The 22,172-nt window shown below is 33.1% G+C and overlaps 2 protein-coding genes across 2 annotated transcripts; one reads left to right on the forward strand and one right to left on the reverse strand.

Annotated features, from left to right (window-relative positions):
• Nucleotides 1-624: 624 nt before the first annotated feature.
• LOC134685477 (alanine aminotransferase 2-like) lies at nt 625-3,807 on the reverse strand. Its single transcript, XM_063545238.1, has 2 exons — nt 2,099-3,807; nt 625-1,268 (listed from the first exon to the last, which is right to left on the reverse strand). Exon 1 carries the CDS (start codon nt 3,584-3,586, stop codon nt 2,105-2,107), a length of 1,482 nt encoding a protein of 493 aa, XP_063401308.1. The 5' UTR covers nt 3,587-3,807; the 3' UTR covers nt 625-1,268; nt 2,099-2,104.
• A 13-nt stretch (nt 3,808-3,820) lies between these two features.
• LOC134685488 (BTB/POZ domain-containing protein 6-like) lies at nt 3,821-16,951 on the forward strand. Its single transcript, XM_063545249.1, has 3 exons — nt 3,821-4,061; nt 14,454-14,721; nt 15,633-16,951. The coding sequence occupies exons 2-3, from the start codon at nt 14,468-14,470 to the stop codon at nt 16,732-16,734; spliced, it is 1,356 nt and encodes a 451-aa protein (XP_063401319.1). The 5' UTR covers nt 3,821-4,061; nt 14,454-14,467; the 3' UTR covers nt 16,735-16,951.
• The last annotated feature ends 5,221 nt before the right edge of the window (nt 16,952-22,172 follow it).

A 22,172-nucleotide genomic window follows, 5' to 3' on the forward strand; every position in this document is an offset into this window, starting at 1 on the left:
GAACTCAATTTTGCCATTAAAGTACGTGTACTAGCTAAGTGACGCATCCACAACTTTTCATAAAAGGGGGGGAACCATGCTTCAGTGATTCCCTATATTATAGTCAACCAAATGTTGCCACGAAAGGGGGGGCTGGCCCCAATCCCCCTCCCCCTGGATCCGTCTATGTAGTCATTAACGACACCACTAAGGTACAAGTAAGATATTATTAATAAGTAATTTCTAATTATTCCAATTTATATTTGAGTATTAGAAAACATTCTTTATTCTTATCCTTTTCTTAATATATACAGAAAACAAAAACATAGCAATACAGAAACGCAAATCTATTTTTAGAATATAAAGGTCGAGGCAACTCAGTTCCAGTAAGGACTGTTTGATTCATTCTCTTGTGCACAAAATAAATTTTATCGTATAAAATCACGTGCAAGGTTTTCTAGAAGCAGAGAAATCGTAATAAAATAAAAAAAATAAGGTTTTTATCACTGATAAGCAATTTCGTTTCTTTATTTTCATCATGTTACATACAATAATCTCATGCATTCAATGAAACCTCCCAAACAACACCAACGGTTGTGTTACGTACCAACCGTACCTGATACGTAACAAATCTGGAAACCTCTAGTAGGCAGTCAGTGGGCCCCCACTTATGAAAATTTCTGGATCCGCCACTGGTAATTGGTTATTAATGATTACCAGTTTTTGTAAAACAGCCATAGTTAACTTGAACAATAATAAGTCATTAAAGATTACACAAAATTTTAACAGCAAAATAAAATTAAAGATTGTAATATCAAGTGTGGAGACATTAAATTCAGAAGACATGTTTAAGTGATAAAGCTTAGAAAAATATATATATACCAGCAGAAGCATAGTGCCCAAAAATAACTCTCACTAACCCTTAAACATGTTAAAGCCATATACATGTACATGTAATAAAGAAAACAAAACAAAAATATCACCTATATTCTAAATACATTGGAAAATATAACATGGCACTGAGATTGTGGAGACATAACAAAAAGGGTCATGATTGTACAGTGTGCACCATAAGATCACAAAATATAGTTTAAAGGGAAATAACTCATAATAGGTGGTTTCATTCAATGTTTAAAACAGTTTCAAAACAAATTTGGTTTTAATAATATCACAATATGTTGTTACTATCACAACTCCTCCATTTATTTATAAAAGCACACAGGTGAATGTTGTTACCAGGAAAATCTTGGTGATCCACATGCCCCAACAGCTATACATGTATACAAGTACTGAAATAAAAATAAAATTTTACAACAGATGATTTTGGTTAATCATGTTATTGGGCAAGCAGGATTCATCTTTGCACATTGCTGTCAGCCATTCAGTGACCAATATATATATATATATATATATACACAATGTACATGTATATAACCACCTAAAGCTTTATTTTAGTGATGCCTGAGCTTAGGTGGCTAAGTGGTCTAGTGTGTCGATACAGTGCAAGGCCATTTGGTTTCACAATACAATGTATCTCAGTAGAATGTCATTATGAGATCGAATCCCGCCGAGAAAAGAACAAAATATTTTCGAAAAGCATATTTACAGATCTAACAATGTTGGCCTGATGTTTAGAAGAATTATACATGTATATATATATATAAACATGTATGTCACTGTGCTGTAAATATTCAATTTTGCATCCTTTTGTCATTAGAAGGTTGTTGTCCTGAATGCAACATTACCTTAAAACCACCTCATGCACCTAATACATTTTGTACATAAATTTCCTTATTTTATCATGAAAGTTTAACATAGTATTAAACATGTACATGTACACTGTACATGATTTAGAATACATGTATATCAGACATATGCATGAATAAAAGAAGATACATTTTTTCCACTTCAATGAGACAGCAACCCAAATTTTGCTGTTCCATTAAATGTACCGTTATTTCATGAGACTTTTGTGAGTTTTGTGTATATGTTCATCTACTCATTATCTTTTATAACTTCTTCCTAAATATTTCATTAGCAATTTGCATTATGCAGCATATAAGTTGATTCATGTATACTTCCAAACATTCAAAGACGTAATATATAACTTTGTACCCACCTATATTTACTTGTACAGGGATAAAAACTTCAAATGGAACTCTTTAAAAGTTTGCAACACACTTCTTATTTCTTCTAAAGGAGGAAGGATGGTCATACGGAAATGGTAGGTGCCCTCTTTCTGTCCAAATCCACTGCCTGGTACTACACAAAGTCCTGTCTCTTCTAACAGTGAGAAACAATAAAAGGAATCGGGTGTTTGGCTTTTAGCCTTTGCAGCTTCTATGGCCTTTGGTGGCAGAAATATTTGTGGGAAAGAATACATTGCTCCCTGAACTGTGTTGCATTTGATACCTTCAATAGAATTGAAAAGTTCAGTGACTAAGGTGGCCTTCTCTTTCAGTTGAGATAGAACATGTGTTTTCTCTTTCATGAAAAGGTCATAAGATGGATCCCCAAGGACAGGGGGGTTGACCACACAATCTATGACAGCTTGTCCAGCCACTGGTGGGCAAAGCTTTACCGATATTGTCTTCAACAAGCATGCTTTAACTGATGGGTGAAAATTAACAACTTCAAAATATCCACCTCTGAACCCGCATTCTCCCATGAAACCTTTTGATGCGGACATAAAAGATGCAAGTTCATGCCTATTATATGGTGCACCCATTTCCATCATGACTTTTTTAAAAGAGAAGAACTCTGATCCTTTAGCATAGACATTGTGTTGATAAACTTCATCTGACAAAATCATCAATCGCTCATCATGAGCAAATTTGATAACATCTTCAATGTTTTGTCTTGTTAACACCTGGCCTGTTGGATTCCCTGGATTAATTACACAAATTGCTCGAGGTAAACATTTGGATTTTGCTTCTTCAATAGCTCTCCTAAGTTCACTGATATCTAAAGACCAATTGTTTTCCTCATTCATGAAGTATCTTATTGGTTGGGCATTGTATTCAGTAAGTGTCGCTGAGTACAGAGGATACTGTGGTACAGGAATCATTATTCCAGCTCTTTCATTTCCTGTTTTGCCTGTCATCAGCATGCTTAGAATAGTTTTGATACCATCACTCGCACCTGTGCATAAGACTATATCCTCACTTTTGCTTGGAACTCCATCACGCTTTTGAATGTATGCTGCAATATCTTGTCGTATAACCTCAACACCAGGGCTAGCAGTGTAAGACCCAATACTACCTCCTCTACAACCTGCCAATATTCTTTTTGCTCTATCTTTTGCATCTGCAGGAAATTCTGAACTTGTCAATAATTCTGGATAGGCGCATAAGGCAATCACCTGTCGAATGAATGTAATAGGAGTCTGACCTGTGGCATGACAATCACCAATGTTGGCTGGCAATACTTTGGCAAATGGTTTCTTTACTCCACTCTTTATTTCTGCATCGATTTCTGCAGCCCTTGCAACAATTGGTCCCCTGACAGCATATTCCATGTTCCTGACATTTGGGTTAACATTTTCAATTAAAACAACAGGAACGTGAGAAGTCTCAGTAACAGTACTGTTGGTATTTGTGTCTGACATTGTTGAATTATGGAGGTTACCTTCACTATTTTTCTTCTGCTGACTGATCACCACGGAAATTGTCCGACTCAATAAATAATGTGTTTGTTGGATTTAAGTGTCGTTCTCTGGTTGCACTTTGTCCGTATTACATAAAACAGAAAATAAGTCCTCAATGTGTAAATTCGACCTCAACAATCAGATAATCACCGGTTCATATGAACCGGAAGTTGCTCGTGGGCGTTAACGGTTTAAACTAAAACCAGGCAACAAATCGCAGGATACACTGCAACGGCTATTTACAATTTAAAACGTTTAATTACATGATTAAGAGTCATTTTCTTACAATTGAAAATCGTCTGAAGTAATCAGCCAGATATCATTTAAACTGTATACTTTGTTTCCTATGAATTGATATCTATTTGGGTTGGTCGTCTGAACATAAAAAGATATAAACAAAGCAGTTATCTCCCTTTTATCAACGCTTGCATCACTGGTAAGTTGACTAAAATAGTTAACAATCAAATCTTCACTTTCTGCAAATAGGACCCTAGATTACGTATTTTTTGTTGTTCTGGTCAATTACTCCACTGTTTTGAACTTTTCTTGTGTACATGTTCTGTACTGTGGCGTGTCTTGAATTTCTTACCCTGGCTGTCACTCTAAATTATGTGTAAACCTATATTTATTATGTACATCCCTTTGTAATATAAGACAAAGGAATGATGTACCAGAAAAAAGTAATAATAACAAGTGCATACTTTGTGATACCACTATAACCCTTTGCAACCACAAATATTGTATTTTAAAAGAAGATTACAAAATTAAGCAATTTAAAATTTAGAATTTTAAAAATCTATCATTGTCTTGAAAAATAAAAAAAAGTTATCAAAGTTTTTTTAAAGTCTGAGTGTAGAATTTTTTTTCCATTTAGGTCTCTTGTTTTTCCAATTTAGATCTGGGTTTTGGCATTAAACTATTTTATATAATTATTTTTTTCATTTAAACATCTATGTTAAATACTATAAAATTCATTCATAAATTATACATTTTTTTTGTAAGTTACTGAAATTCAAATAAATCAAATGATACAAAATGTATATTTCCAGGTCCTTTTAGATAACTGGTCCTGTCAACATTCAGGTTTTTAGTGTTACACTGGAAATTTGTATAAAATAAGACTGTTGGTTTTAAAGTTTATAAATGTTTTTATGTAATTTTACATGTACATGTATACAACAGAGGTTATTTTTTGACATATTTTTAAAGGTTCATAATGAGGTTATCACTAAAATGGCCATACATGTACATGTATCTACATCATACAATTTACTCTGCATACAGACAAACCTGTTTTCTACCTGTAAAAAATATTGGCATTGGCAGGTTCTAAATTATACTTAATACATGCATAGGCGGATCAAGGGGGGGCCCTGGGGTGCCTGGCCCCCCCATTTTGTGGGAAAAATTTGGTTGATTATATAGGGAATCATTGAAGCATGACTGGAGCAGGCCCCCTCTTAGGTCAGTCAGCGGGCCCCCCTTAGGAAAAGTTCTGGATCCGCCACTGACATGTATATAAGACTTTTATAAGTCTAATAAACACCAGGCTTTTTAAAATTAAACAAAAATGTTGATTTTGAGATCTGTAGAAGAGTAAAGAGAAACAACGGAATTTCATGTCATGCAGTCCATAAAATGTGTCTGGGCAGACACAAATTGCTACAGGTACATGTACACATGTACTATAAAAAGGCCATGGTTACATAATTTACTAGTATTTTAGTCAAATGTCACATATAAAAGTCCACAGATTTATTTTCCTATGAAAAAATGTCCACGTCTTCAATTTTAAAGAAAAAAGTTATTTGTTCTGGTAAAAAAGATTATAAAAAGAGACTTTAAATAAATCTGTGTAGATTAATTGTACAATATGTCTGATGAAACAAAGGAAAGTTTTATTGTTATGTTTGAAATTTTTGGCAGGCATATATAAAAATATTCTGTATCATCTTTCATTAAATCCCTAAGACATGTTTATTTTAATTTTAAAATTACAGTAGACTTATATTTAAGCAGAACTGATAACAAGGGCTTTAATCATGTGTATGTATGAGACAACATTCAACCAGAGACCAATTAACATAGAAGTTATTAACTGTAGGTCACTACATGTATATGGCCTTCACACAAGTACAAAACCCATAATGCATATAGCAGCCTTCATAAATGTAAAAGATTCAAATTAGAAAACTAATAACCTAATTTAAACAATAATGGGGAAAAAAGTTTACAAATTTATAAATTATAAAATGATATAAAAAGTTTTCTTAGAAATTACATTTTGAAATTACTGGTAGCAAAATTAATAACATTGATTCTATCTGATAAAAATATAGATCCTGTGTACAAGTCACATTCAAGGATATGAAAACACTCCATGCTACTCTGTTTAACCAACTGTGAGGGATCCTTAGGTTTTATTAAAAGGATACTCACTTTCAAAAATTTGCAGGCAGACATTTCATTGGTTGATATAAAATTTATAATGACAAAAAGTAGGACATAGTGTTATGAGATCTTGTTAGAGAAACTTGGAAACAGGATCTGTATTTCAACAATATTGACGTCCACTTCATTTGCATCTTATTTTAATAACTCCTTCATTATATATGAAGAGTTCTGATAAGGAAGTGTTTCTTTATATGTGTGTAATGTTTGCCACTGGCGATTGAGCAAACAGCAATTTATCAAATTTGAAGTAATAGAAAGGAAATTGTGTTGCACTGTAAACATAACTCATAGTCCTGCTTCTTTGTTCATGTCGGTAAACAGATTCCCAGATTTTGCCTCCAATGTATAATAGACATGCAATGTAATGAAAAAAATCCATTTTTTTTATAATTTTTTTTTAAAGAAAAATTGGATATCCTTAAACATGTTAAATGACAATATAAATATTAAAGTAAGTTTGTCTGGGTAATGAATGAACATTTGAAATAATAAAAATGAAAGTACAAAATATAAAGAAAGAAGGTAGTTACATTTTTTGGCTTAAACAAAAATGATTTCAAAAGTTCACATTTAAACATTCAAAAGTTTCTCTGAAATTCTCTCTAAATTTGAAAAGATGAAATTATTTCTTAATAAAAAAAAACCACTGATGTGCATATTATTGGGATAAAAGCACGTTTCTAGCTCCTTATATTACAAAAGAAGATGAGAATGGAAACAAGTCTGGTAGAAAGCACATGACTTCAGATATATTGTAAGAACTCCATATCCATTTTGATATGTTTTTTTTACATACATTGTACCCCTGATATGCGACAGTAGTCTTGAACTAGTAAATTTGAAAAAAGGAATTGATAAGGCAAATGAACACGAGCTAGAGATCGCTATCATGCACAATATATAGCATTATTGATGCACACACACTATTTGTGAAAACTTTTTTTTCGTCGTATATTGAGGGGGAGGACAGGGGTAAGGCAGACAGGGAGAAAGGGGGTAGGAGAAATGAGAAAGGAGAAAGGGGGTAGGAGAAAGGAGAGGAAGGCTGGGAGAAAGGAGAAAAAGTTGGAGAAAAAAATAAAATATGAAAAAATAAAATATATCTCTTTTTTCCGGTAAATTAAAAAAAAAAAATAAGGAGAAGAGGGGTGGGAGAAGGGAGAAGGGTACCCCCTGTCCTCCCCCTCTATATTGCTATCACGTTGGCATCGTCGTCGTCGTTGTCCGAATACTTTTAGTTTTCGCACTCTAACTTAAGTAAAAGTGAATAGAAATCTATGAAATTTTAACACAAGGTTTATGACCATTAAAGGAAGGTTGGGATTGATTTTGGGAGTTTTGATCCCAACATTTTAGGAATACAGGGCCAAAAAGGGCCCAAATAGGCATTTTTTTTGGTTTTCGCACAATAACTTTAGTTAAAGTAAATAGAAATCTATGAAATTTTGACACAAGGTTTATGACCACAAAAGGAAGGCGGCTGGGATTGATTTTGGGAGTTTTGGTTCCAACAGTTTAGGAATTAGGGGCCAACAAAGGGCCCAAATAAGCATTATTCTTGGTTTTTGCACAATAACTTTAGTTTAAGTAAATAGAAATCAATGAAATTTAAACACAAGGTTTATGACCATAAAAGGAAGGTTGGTATTGATTTTGGGAATTGAGGTCCCAACAGTTTGGGAATGAGGGGCCAAAAAGGGGCCCAAATAAGCATTTTTCTTGGTTTTCGTACCATAACTTTAGTATTAGTAAATAGAAATCTATAAAATTTAAACACAAGGTTTATGACCATAAAAGGAAGGTTGGAATTGATTTTGGGAGTTTTGGTCCCAACAGTTTAGGAATAAGGGCCCAAAGGGTCCCAAATTAAACTTTGTTTGATTTCATCGAAAAATTGAACAATTGGGATTCTTTGATATGCCAAATCTAACTGTGTATGTAGATTCTTCATTTTTGGTCCCATTTTCAAATTGGTCTACATTAAGGTCCAAAGGGTCCAAAATTAAACTTAGTTTGATTTTGACAAAAATTGAATCCATAGGGTTCTTTGATATGTTGAATTGGAAAATGTACTTAGATTTTTGATTATTGGCCCAGTTTTCAAGTTGGTCCAAATCGGGATCCAAAATTAAACTTTGTTTGATTTCATCAAAAATTTAAAAAATAGGGTTCTTTGATATGCCAAATCTAACTGTGTATGTAGATTCTTAATTTTTGGTCCTGTTTTCAAATTGGTCCACGGGTCCAAAATTAAACTTAGTTTGATTTTTACAAAAATTGAATTCTTGGGTTTCTTTGATATGCTGAATCCAAACATGCACTTAGATTTTTAAAGGCAGTGCTTTAAGGCCTGACTTTTAAGTCATGAGGTTCATCTTTTCATACGCAATCCATGCTGGGGGTCTTTTGGCCAGAAATAGATCCGGAAATGTTCGAATTTCTCCTCTTCTTTTTATGGTATGACATGGTTTTTGTTTCTTTCATTTACATTGGGGACTAAAGAAACGACCAGTGTGTATTGTTCGTTTTATAGAACTTGTTATAAGTGTGTATTTTGCATTATAAGCAGTCAACCTGACTACAAACTATCAATAGTTGTATATTCCGTGTGGAAAGAGGTCGGGTCAATTTCAAGTGTTATCTGACATCTAAAGATTCTTTAATTAGTTCAGACGTTGATATAACAATGAAAAGTCGACTGAACATGATTAATATTGCATCTTCTATAATTCAAAGCGGAATTCGGTTTATGAACGAGAAACCGTAAAGCGTTTTCAATTTCGGTATTAGTTATGTATGTTATCTACGTATTATCCTGGTTCCCGGTACTACGTTCCGGGTATTAGCTATTTGATATATTTGATGTGTAACATTACAATCGGGTACCAGCCAATCTACGTGTGTATGTGTACATGATTTACCGCCAAAATGACCGACTTAAAAATAGTCCATAAACGTTCCGTATAATGATATGCAAATTCATAATTAATCGTAACTTTTTTTATCTTTGTATAATAAATATAACAAAATGGATTCCACAAAATTGAAAATAGCATTATTTTACGAGGATTTCTCATATTTTTTTCACTTCCGGGCGCAGTAATACGTATGTTTTGAAGAAGCTCGAAGAATTTGACAAAGTGAATTGAGAAGGAAACGGATAGATATACGTTCTTGCTATCAGGTAAAACAATTTAAATGTACAGAACAAACACATTTACTTCACAAAAATAGCACAGGCTTAAGCTTTTTATTGTCTAGCTTATACACGACTGTAGTCAAGTGTTTAAACGACGGCGGTGACCTACAAGGTACGGGTCATACTGGGTCAAGTCTAAATATGTAAACACATATCCACGTGCTATTAGGTAGAACGCATCGTAATGCAATATCTACAATTTTTCCTCCTTTATACATCGTTTAACCAGATATATTTCTCCTTTTTACATCGTTTAACCAGATTTATTTCTCTTTCAAATACACTTAAACACGGGTTGTATGTACGTATCTTTTCTAGTGTTTTCTTGTTGTTATTAAAGTTCATTTGTTGATGTTTAGAAATTTTTGAACGACTGAACACAGGAGTGAATGAATGCAACAATTATATATACTGAAGACTTGGGCTGTACAATGATAGTGTACGTATATCATACTGATAATCATTCTAGCAGTAATTATGTTAATTTAGGATGTAATGTCTAATGACAGTAATTCATGAGCTATGCCTCAGGCTTTCTGAAAAAATATCAATGACAATGTAAACAGGAACAAAACATTGACACGAATGATGCTCTCTTCTATGTTATATAGTTATTTAGGTATATGTGTTGCACAAGTTTCAATTAAACTTAAGTTATAAAACTTTTTTTCAGGGCACAAACCCACTTTAAAGAGACTTGTCTACTGCCATACCCATCCTATTTTCATGCACCATTTGCAAGCAAGAGACTGAATGGTTTGCAAAATTAAAAATCAGGACGGTGTCCAATTAAAACAAAAGAACTAAACTGGATGAATATTGTAGGAGAAATCTAGACATGCTAGAGGAAAGTTTTGATTTGTGAAATTGGTTTTCCTGAAAAGTCATTCATCCTAGCCTGCAGAAAGGAACTATAACTGTCCACCACCAACTGACGAGCTAATGTTGAGCTTCACATATGGAATTACTCAAATACCATCAATGTCTATGTTTTCAGCACAAATTTCACAATTTATGACACAGCTGTGCTTTTTTTTATACTGTTAAAGAGTTGTATACCAAATTTTATTTTTTTATCAATAAATATATATTATATTAATTGTGTCATCTAAGAACAAAGTCTTGTATTTTGCCAAAAGATGCATACTAGTGAATGAAAGTGGTGCAGTTCATTTTGCTTTGGTATATAGAATTGAATTACAATTGTTCATGTTATTGGAATGCATATAAAAATAAGGAGATGTGGTACAATGTATATGATATTTAGTGAGTTTATCAAGCAAAAGTGAATAAGAAATACATGTAGGTATAAGCAGTTACAGGTACTACTGTACAATCTCAAACAAGGAGAAAAACTCATACCGTAAAGAGAATTTCATATTTACAAGTAAGTTTTGTTTTTGCGTTGAATAATTATCTTCTATTGTTTTAATTGCAAATATGGGAAGTGGTTTAGTGGTTAAAATGCTAATGAGACAGCTGTTATGGCCACAGAGCCTTAATTGAAAACTTCTTTTTCATTCATACCGGTAGATTTTGCCTGGAGTAAGAAACATATCTGCCAACTTTTCAAAATGCACATGGGGGTTTTACGTGAAAGATGGTTCATATAGTCATACAAAACCTTCAAGGGGGCCTTCAAATGGAAGCAGGACAAGTCGCCCCACTGGCTAATCGGCCCACTTTTTAAAAAAACACCACAAACTGATTTATCAAATCACCCCACATGTGAAATTGGTTAAATCATGTTTAATATTACTCCTGCCAACTCGCGCCACATGTGAAATTGGTTAAATCATTTTAAATCAGGGTTCTCACTAAGGATTTTTGAAGGCGAGTCCAGGGACTCATCATTTTTGGCCACGCTGAGTCATGGTTACTGTGTTCAGTTTATACAAAATATTTCAATATTAATGTATTTGTGGACTCACAAGTTTTGAAAATGGTGAGTCCAGACAGATTTTGTTGAGTCCAGGACTCATGGACTCGCCTTAGCGAGAACCCTGTTTAATATTACTCCTGCCAACTCGCCCTACTTATAAAAAAACGGTAATTTTTAGATTAATATATATATAATTAAAAATAAAAACTCGCACCACTTTAATGAAAACTAATCTACACAGAATACAAACAAACCGAAAATTAATTTAATTACTATTATTGATATATACTGAAGAATAAATGTAAGTTTTGAAGCTTAGTTATTTGCATAACGATTGAAAAGAAACCTGTTAATTGTATCATAATGCAATATAAGGAATTGAACTTATATTCAATGGGATAACATCTTTTTCCATACGTGGGGCGAGTTGGCATTACTAAATTCATCCTGGTTAATAATATATTTATCTAGATTTCACCGATTTCCATTAGGTGGGACCAGTTGGCAAGAGTTATATTAACAGAATTTAACTTATATACAATGGGATAACATCTTTTTACATAAGTGGGGCGAGTTGGCATTACTAAATTCTTCCTGGTTAATAATATATTTATCTAGATATTATCGTTTTCTATCAGGTGGGGCGAGTTGGCAGGAGTAATATTAACGGGATTTAACACAGTTCACAAGTGGGGCGATTTGGTAATCCAGGTTGGGGCAGGTTTTTTTTAAGTGGGGCGAGTTAGTGAAAAAGTGGGGCTATTTGCTAATGGGGTGATTGTCATGGATTCCCTTCAAAAATATTCTAATGTGGTTTTTGGCTTCTTCTTGCATTAACAAGCTTATAGCCATTGTTGAATTAATTGTTTTCTTTAAATAGTCGACAAAATTGCTCTTACAAAATTTCCATTTGGGAGCCTCGAGCTCGATGGGGGAAATACTCTGCAAATACTGACAGTTGGCAGGTACTAGTATGGTCATCAAAAAAGTTGACATGTTACTTTGTACATTTACCATTATGTTACTTGATGTTCTTGCTATACACACAGTACAGAGACTAGTCAATCTTTGTGAACTATTTTTTTATGGGAGCCATAGAATATGCGTATACAATCAATAATTAAAAATAGTCTATTTATATTGAAAAGGAAAAGTTCTTATACAGTATGTCTAAAGAAGAGGGACGAAAGACACTAAAGGGACAGTCAAACTCATAAATTTAAAGCAAACTGACAAGGCCATGGCTAAAAATGCATTTCATGGCGAGGCACAGAAAATATACTGTAAACAGTAGACTATAGATACATGTATAGGTGAACTAAGGTACAAAAGAACTCTAAATCTTAAATTCTACAAACCACCTCTGTTCTATGGAAGATAATGATATAACTGGACTAGAAATACACACAACCTGTAATTAACTGCCTTTACAGCGCTTTCGTGCTTTGATTGATTATGGGCCCAGTTTTCAAGTTGGTCCAAATCAGGATCCAAAATTATTATATTAAGTATTGTGCAATAGCAAGAAATTTTCAATTGCACAGTACTCAGCAATAACAAGAAATCTTCAATTGCTCAGTATTGTGCAATAGCAAGAAATTTTCAATTGCACAGTATTGCGCAATAGCAAGAAATCTTCAATTGCACAGTATTGTGCAATAGCAAGTATTTTCCATTGCACAGTATTGCGCAATAGCAAGAAATATCTAATTGCACAATATTGTGCAATAGCAAGAAATCAATTGGAGTTATCTTTCTTTGTCCAGAATAGTAGTTGAATCAACTTAAATCATTATTTTATACAATATACAATGTATATTCACTTTTACTGCCAACTGATAAATTAAAACAATCTTTACCATCAAGTGATAACAAGCACTTTTTTTACATTTTAATATTTTATGATGTATTTAAATGAGTAATTAGTGTTGCAAACTCAATTGGAAATTTGAATTGAGATCGGTTTTGGAATAAAGGAAAGGTGGATGTGAAAAGAAACTGAGGGGGGGGGGGGGGGGGTAATTTTTTCTCATTTGAAATTTCATAAATAAAAAGATAGAAAATTTCTTCAAACATTTTTTTGAGAGGATTAATATTCAAATGCATAGTGAATTGCTCAAAAATTTTAAGTTCATTAGACCACATTCATTCTGTGTCAGAAACCTATGCTGTGTCAACTATTTAATCACAATCCAAATTTAGAGCTGAATCCAGCTTGAATGTTGTGTCCATACTTGCCCAACCGTTCAGGGTTCAACCTCTGTGGTCATATAAAGCTGCGCCCTGCGGAGCATCTGGTTCCTTGTGTTTTTATTGGACAAAGCATATTATTACATTCTAAATCAAGATTCTCGAACCACAAAGATTTGAGACTTCTAAAACATATCATGTGTTAAAGTAATTCAGTAGTCTCCGCAAATATCGCTAATTTAAGAGGGGTTAAATTACCAGAAGAGATACTTCATCCTATTTACCATGTTTACATGCATGTATACATTGATACTGAATAGGATTGTCATAGCTTTTTCTTGTTTGCCTCGGAGTGAGTTCCTTCCGAGTGTTTTCTTCAGCTAACCGGTCATACCGGCCCGAAACCGATCCGGCCCTAAGTAAAATAAAGTGTGTATGTATCAGCTTAAGGATCGGCTTGTACCGTATTCTTTTATTTACGTTTTAATATAATTATATATACCAAATTATTTGAAAACTTTTTATAAAAACATAATCAACCTATAGTTGTTTTATACTCATATATTTTTCAATGGACCTTTTTTTTATTTATCATAAACCTTTTACATTATAAAAAAAATCATACACATTTATGAGTTACAATTACAATTTCAAATTCTTTATTAACTTTGTGCCTTACGGCTCATCAGTATAATCAAGTACATGTACAGTGTATACATATGGAATATTACATTTAATATATATCTTTATTTTTGTTCCTTATAAAAATATTTTTTGTTGGGGCCAGATCGACGTGGGACGGATCGACTTGGGGCCGGATCGACCCGAAAGCTTTTCTTCAGATATTTACTAAGTTGTGTATAAAGAATTAGGCTCTGAACCAATTGAAATCATTTGAAACATCATAATATGTCTGATGCTGATTCTTTTTGTCTGAAATTTGTCATTTTTGGTTCAACGAATAACATATCCTCCTTCTTTTGATTTGATATTCATTGTAATGAGTCATGGTGTTTGATGTTGTAGAGTTTGTTTTTTATGGCAATTAATCAATGACTTAGTACTATATTCCAAATAGTAAATTTCGAATATTGTCTTTACAGGATTTAAACTCAAGATGGCTTCTTCTGAAGAAGATTGGCAGTCATCGCGATGTTTGGTGGAATGCAATAGATATATGTTAGAAAACAACATTGGATGTGACGTCACGTTTTTAGTTGGTGAAGACAAGACTAAAGTTTCAGCACATAAACATATATTGATCAGCAGAAGCTGTGTATTCTTTGCAATGTTTAACGGTCCTCTTGCAGAAAAAGGTCAAGAAATAGCTCTTCCAGACATCGAACATGGTGTATTCAGAATATTATTGCAGTAAGTATTGGCAGGGCTTTTTGTATCAGAAACATAAAACACAGTGTCTATAGTTTTACAAAGATTTCATTTTATAACATATATCAAAACAAAAGGATAACAAAATTCTTCTCCATTCTTAAATACGTTGAGCTGCTCACATTATAAGTCCGATAGAAAGAAACCAAATTAGAAAACTATGACGGATTCAGACAGTAAAATATTGTAAGCAACATAGAAAACTACTGTTCACATAATTCAACGCTTTACCTCAGAAAAAGAACATACGAATCACTGGTGTGATATTTCTAAAAAAAACATCGGTTGAAATAGATTTTAATATTTAGTTATATCTAGTATTCCCAATTTCCGTTCTCAATTTAATTCTGTATACTAGTTCATGCATACGTTGTCGATTACCATATGGTAAAATTAAATTATTTAATGCCCAAAAAGACCTAAGCCAGGACCGACCGTGCAAGGGCTATATACAGTGTAGCAAGTCAAGGTAGTTAAAAACTTCCATTTGTTGTATTTGGTTTCAAAATGACCGATGTGTGGAAATATTTGGACATTACTTCACCGACTAAGTGACAAACACTCAACACAGTCACATATATGGGTATTATTCAAGACTGCAAGGAACTGACATTCTAAAACTTCTCCCCTGGAAAATTTTGCCAAATGTAAAACAAACTGGACAGAGACCACGTATGACATGTTTCCGATATGTAACTTGTCCAATAAAGAAAACATTTATCAGTTTAATTTGTCAGAAATCATGTTCTCGTGGCCCATTAGGAAGCACATTTGTTGGTCAACGATTCATTGCCCCTAAAAACATTTATTTAATGGGTGCCCTAAAATCTTTATTTTTTAGACATGATTGTTTGTTTTAAATTTGCTATATAACAAAAATTGGTTTATTTTAGGTACCTGTATTGTGAGGATACTGACATCAAACCAGATTTAGTTCTCCAGTTGTTATATGCTGCTAAAAAATACTCAATCCAGTCATTAGTTAAAGTATGTGTGAAATATCTGGAGTTAGACAGATCAGCAGAAAATATATGTACCATCTTTGAACAGTCTTATATCTTTGATGAACAAGATTTACAAGAGAAATGTTTGGCATATATAAGAATTCATGCACCAGACGTGTTGCACTCCAATGACTTCCTCGAGCTTAGCCCTCATTGTTTAGAACTTGTACTGCAGGACGACTTACTACGAGTTGATGAACAGACAATTTTGTCGTGTGTGCTTAAATGGGCGTCAAACAAATGTACCAAGAAGGAAAAGGAAGTAAGCTCTGAAAATCAGCGCGCCGAGCTAGGTCACCTTTTGTATTTAATAAGATTCCCGCTCATGGGGAAAGAGTATTTTACGGATGTAATTTCAGAAATGGATATTTTGTCAGACAAAGAGAAGGTTGAATTATTCAAATTTTTCTACCAAAAAGGAAGCAAAATAACTACATTCATAACACATGAACGTAGTGAAAAAATAGATGAACTTGAGGCCAGAGATTCGGAAGACACCCGTCCTATTCAAACCTGTATCCGGTACCATTCTGTTTACGAAGATGGCTCTTGGTATTGTGGTGGAGAACCTGATGCTGTTGCCTTCACAACAAACCGTCCTATTATTTTACACGGTGTTCTCGTTTACGGCTCCTACATTGGCGAGGGTGTATACGATATCACATGCTCCTTGTACGACACTGTAGACCATGAGGTTGCAACGCGGAGAACACGATTGAAAACTAGCGAATCTCAACATACATACCCTGTGTTGCTGGAACATCCTGTCACTATCACAAACAGCAAGAAACATACTGTTGTTGTCAAACTGACGAATGCTGAAGGACTTGACACTTACCAAGGCAAAGGAGGGACAACTAGCGTAAACTGTGGGACTGTTCGTTTCTCTTTTAGCAAATCAAAATACAGTAGAAATGGAACAGACACCAAGATCGGACAGATACCCGGACTGTTATTCACATGCGGTGAGGACGAGGATTCTGATGTGTGAATTAAAATTTCGACTGTGTCAAGCCAGCTGTGTTCAAGGACGAAATTTATTGTTGTGATGTTACCTTCGTTTGCTTTTGACTAAATGCCATGAACTTTAATTTACTAAAGACTTTGTAACAAGCATTTATAAGTTCTTCATGAACTTACTATAATTCTTTAACCTATTGTGAATGGTCAAATTATTAAACTTTGCATTTTTGCTATATTTAATAAGATTTTTTTTCGACATGAATTTTTCATTTCCTTTAATGTACACATATATTATTAGTTATATCAGGGACGTATATATAAGTCCTTGGTTATATGGTGTGTTAGCGACCTAATACGATATATAAGGGGTCAGTAAATTCCTTATCGGGTACGGAAGAAGCTCGAATCAAATCAAATTTAATGACCCCATATATATCGATGTAGGTCATAGTTCATCGTGTAATGAATTTATCTTACCGAATATCGTCACTTGTGGTGTTTATACTAGCGGCATATCAAAGTGATTTACGTCTTGAATACTTAGTATAAAGAACCTACTTCCATATGTTTATGCAAACAAAAAATGCCAACAATAACAACTTGTCAGCTTTAAATTTGACCTATGAATTTATTTCAATCGTTCATTATATGTATTAATCTATTCGTCTGTTGAAACCTTTCAGATTTCATTTTTGTTTTGAATGCAAAATTTGGTGACTATGGTGAACGAGTCTATCCCTTCGAACTAGGGATAAACATGATAAAGGATACAACTGATACAGTTAAGTCTGCCTCATGTGTTGACTTACATCTAGAAAGTGACAATGGGGATAGGGTAAAAACAAAACTTTACGACAAAAGAGATGATTTCAGCTTTCCAATTGTGAACTTTACATTTCTATGTAGCAACATTCCAGCAGCTCATGCATAAGGAGTATATATCTCACAATTGAAACGATATTACAGGGCTTGTATTTCCTATCATGATTTCCTTGATAGAGGATTGCTTCCCACAAGAAATCTTTTAAACCAAGAGTTCCAAATGGTGAAGTTGAAATCATCCCGACCTTCGTAAATTTTACGGACGCCATCACGAGTTGGTTGACCGTTTCGGAATAACCGTTTCACAGATGATATTGGATATGTTTTTTATATGTCGTAACAACAACCCCTTCCCTTTTCACGAATTTGACCTCACGAAATAGACTGTTTACCGGACCTGTACGGTGACCTATAGTTAATAATTTCTGTGTTATTGTGGTCTCTTGTGGAGAGTTGTCTCATTGGCAATCATACCACATTTTTTTTCCATATTGTTATAACATGAGCAACACGATGGTTGCCACATGTGGAGCAAGATCTGCTTACCCTTCCGGAGCACATGCGATCACCCAAGTTTTTGTGTTCAGTTCGGTTTGCTTAAGTCTTCGGGTTTCTATGTTGTGTCTTGTGTACTATTAATTGTCCGTTTGTCTTTTATTTTTGAGCCATGGCGTTGTTAGTTTATTTTCGATTTATGAGTTTGACTGTCCCTTTGGTATCCTTCGTCCATCTTGTTTATTTAGTCTTTTAATCCGTACTCAAATTCACATAGTATCACTGCCTCGTGTGTATTGTTGAGTTTTTAACAACATTATAACAGTGCATATCGGTAAATTTAAACGAAATAAAAAGGGACTAAAGATGGCAAAAACTCAACAATACACACGAGGCAGTGATACTATGTGAATTTGAGTAACCCCGATCTGTTTTTCTCAATCGATTTATGGATTTTGAACAGCGATATACTGATGCTTTTATTTGGCTAGCCTTAAAAACAGTTTTTTTTTCTTTCTTAAAATGTCCTGTACCAAGTCAGGAATATGGTGACTGTTTCTATGAATGTTGGCGTTTGTTCCTTGTGAAGTTGTTGCAGTTCAGTGTTTCTGTTGTTCCGTTGTTTTCTCTTAGGGATGTGATGTTTCCCTCGGTTTTATTTTGTTACCCAGATTTGTTTTTGTTTAATCAATTTAGAACCATTGAATAGCTGTATACCACTGTTGTCATTATTTATTGACTACTTGGACCACACGGCCACCAAGGTCCCGTGGGCCATTAACATATAATGATTTAGAGTTGCATAGTGAATGGGACCAACAGTATTGTTGTAAACTTAATCGAAGTCAATAAAACACACGCAATACTTGTTTACAGTTGGCTACACTCCAAGAGAAACATTCTTATATTGAAGAAAACGGTCGTGTGAGTTGAAAGTTAGATTGTAAGTTAATATAAGAAGACTGGATTTATGAAAAAAATGTACAACCCCAACCACATATAAAATATTTGTGCACAAACATTGTTAAAGATTTCGCCATTCCACTTTAGAATGTATATCATCAATGGATCTACAGGAGTAAACTGACGGGTATCACTAGTAGAACTGAAACGCTGACCGTTTGGAAGAATATGACTTTTTACTCCGTTTTTCTTTTGGTTAGGTTCATATTGTCAGTCTTTGAGTTTTTTTTGTAGTGTTTTATGGACTGGTTTGTCTTTTTTAAAATTATCAAACGAGGGACGCATGTAAAAACTGTTCGATATTATCTCACTCAATTTGCTATTTCTATTGTATAAGTATATGGAAATTATTTAAATTACGTCGGCATATTACATCCCTACTTCCTATCTATCACTCTAAATGTACTTAAATACTGAAGGACACTCAGTGTAAAATATGCTATTGATTCTGCTATAATATTCGTGTCGATCTTAAGTCACACGTTTTAGAGTACTAGTATTTTAATGATGACTGATCATACATATGAAATATAATTTGATATGATGAAGATTTTATAGTAGTTTAAAAAAACCAATCTAAATAAGATACATACACGTCTGATTTCACTATCCGCAAACGAACTTATATCAACACGCGAGTTGTGATAGATCTGAATCATAATCATATTGTTGCAATAATTGATGTATGATGTATGATGAAAATTAAGTAATTATCTAAGTGCAAACAATATCAAACATGTAAAGTATTTATCTTAAATACAGGCTAATTATTAACGAACAAACGTATAATAATTATATAATTCGCTTTTATTTTCCATTATTTTTTAGGAGTGTTACGGGGCGCCGAATGGGACTCTTGTGGTTTTGTACAAAATTCAATTCTGTCATAACAAAATCATTTTTGTCTTACAAAACTATGTGCTACAGACTTGTTTTGTGAGAACTTCAATTTTGTGATGACAAAATTCATTTGTGTAGACAAAATTCATTTGTGTAGACAAAATTCATTTTTGTCATGACAAAATTCATTTTTGTAGACAAAATTCATATTTGTCATGACAAAATTCATATTTGTCATGACAAAAGTCAATTTTGTCTTAAAGGTATGCAAATATAAACATATTTGCATACAAAATTGACTTTTGTTACCTGATATGGAAATTAAATCACAAAAGTCAATTGTGTACGGTAAGATTCAAATTTGTGAGACAAAATTGACTTTTGTGAAACAAAATTAACTTTTGTGAGACAAAATTGACTTTTGTGAGACAAAATTGACTTTTGTGAGACAAAATTCAATTTGTCATTTTTGTTGAGACAAAATTCAATTTTGTCATTTTTGTTGAGACAAAATTCAATTTTGTCATTTTTGTTGAGACAAAAGTCAATTTTGTTAATTTTGTTGAGACAAAAGTCAATTTTGTCAATTTTGTTGAGACAAAAGTCAATTTTGTTAATTTTGTTGAGACAAAAGTCAATTTTGTCAATTTTGTTGAGACAAAAGTCAATTTTGTCAATTTTGTTGAGACAAAAGTCAATTTTGTGACGACAAAATTCATTTTTGTGATGACAAAATTCAATTTTGTAACAACAAAATTGACTTTTATGAGACAAAATTGACTTTCGTGAGACAAAATTGACTTTCGTGAGACAAAAATCAATTTTGTTGAGACAAAATTCAATTTTGTTAATTTTGTTGAGACAAAATTCAATTTTGTTAATTTTGTCAATTTTGTTGAGACAAAATTCAATTTTGTTGAGACAAAATTCAATTTTGTCAATTTTGTTGAGACAAAATTCAATTTTGTTAATTTTGTTGAGACAAAATTCAATTTTGTCAATTTTGTTGAGACAAAAGTCAATTTTGTCAATTTTGTGTAACAAAAGTCAATTTTGTGTAATAAAAGTAATTTTTGTGTAACAAAAGTCACCTTTGTGTAACAAAAGTCAATTTTGTGTAACAAAAGTCAATTTTGTGTAACAAAAGTCAATTTTGTGTAACAAAAGTCAATTTTGTGTAACAAAAGTCAATTTTGTGTAACAAAAGTCAATTTTGTGTAACAAAAGTCGATTTTGTATGCAAATTAGTTCACAGAAACCGAACTAAACTAATTTAAATACAAAATTGACTTTTGTCGCTCAATTTTCAAATTAGGTAACAAAAGTCAAGTCTGTGTAACAAAAATGAATTTTGTCATGACAAAAGTGACTTTTGTCCGCTGATAGATAATTTTGTATGACAAAATTTCAAATTTGTAGTATGATACAAATTTTGTTAAACTGAACTCATTTTTGTTGAACAAAAGTCACTTTTGTCCGTACAAAATTGAATTTTGAGTACAAAACCACAAGAGTCCCATTCGGCGCCCCGTAAGTGTAGCATATTTAAAATCACAACAAATTCACACGAACAGATTTGATACATGTATATCACGATTCTGTCCTGATAAGTTGAAAATTGTGTTTATTGTAAGTCATATTGAAACGCCTAAAGGGAGGCAAATTTAAATCGTTCATGTACAAGATTCCCTCAGTTTTATGTTATGTCCCAGAGTTCTTACGACTGATGTTAAGTAATTCGTATTTGAATATAAACCCGAGTGCTTTTGATGTGTTATAGATCTTTATTACCTAAAGTTTATGAACAGTTAGGTGTCCAACATACAAAAAAATCATATAAAAAGCGACTGATACCTACCGATTACCCACTAACAAAAATACCTAGTATAAATACATTTACTTAATACATTTACTTAGTAGTATAACATATGCTAGTGGTATTAGGATAAATCATAACAGTTTTATGAAATGTAAATATTATTATTTGCTTTTTGTTTTTTAACTTTTGTAGAGAAAAGATGCACTAGATTCTACGAGAAAACCTTCATATTTGCTCTGACCGTTTTGTTAATAGCAACAAACGCAAACACCATTAAAACTTGCCCAGAATGGATACAACATAATAACTCTTTTGTTTAAGTTAACATGTAATGTCGAAACCAATTCGTCACAGCAAAGATAGAATGGATTTGACATTGCAACGAAGCTGCAAGTTTTACTTTGATGTCATGATGTATTTTGTATTCGTATATTGCAAGAGCTAAGTCAGCTTCTGCTATACAGATTACAAATTTTTATTTAATGATAAATTGAAAGGCTATTAACATCTTATTTATTTAACTGAGA

Source organism: Mytilus trossulus, chromosome 1, assembly GCF_036588685.1.
Source record: "Mytilus trossulus isolate FHL-02 chromosome 1, PNRI_Mtr1.1.1.hap1, whole genome shotgun sequence".
In the NCBI taxonomy this organism is placed as follows: Eukaryota; Metazoa; Mollusca; class Bivalvia; order Mytilida; family Mytilidae; genus Mytilus; species Mytilus trossulus.

Excerpts from the sequence above, each read along its gene's own strand:
- LOC134685477 (XM_063545238.1), bottom strand. The coding sequence starts at position 3,586 with ATGTCAGACACAAATACCAACAGTACTGTTACTGAGACTTCTCACGTT.
- LOC134685488 (XM_063545249.1), top strand. The coding sequence starts at position 14,468 with ATGGCTTCTTCTGAAGAAGATTGGCAGTCATCGCGATGTTTGGTGGAA. Across the intron at positions 14,722-15,632 it reads GTATTCAGAATATTATTGCA|GTACCTGTATTGTGAGGATA; the intron begins GTAAGTATTGGC and ends GGTTTATTTTAG.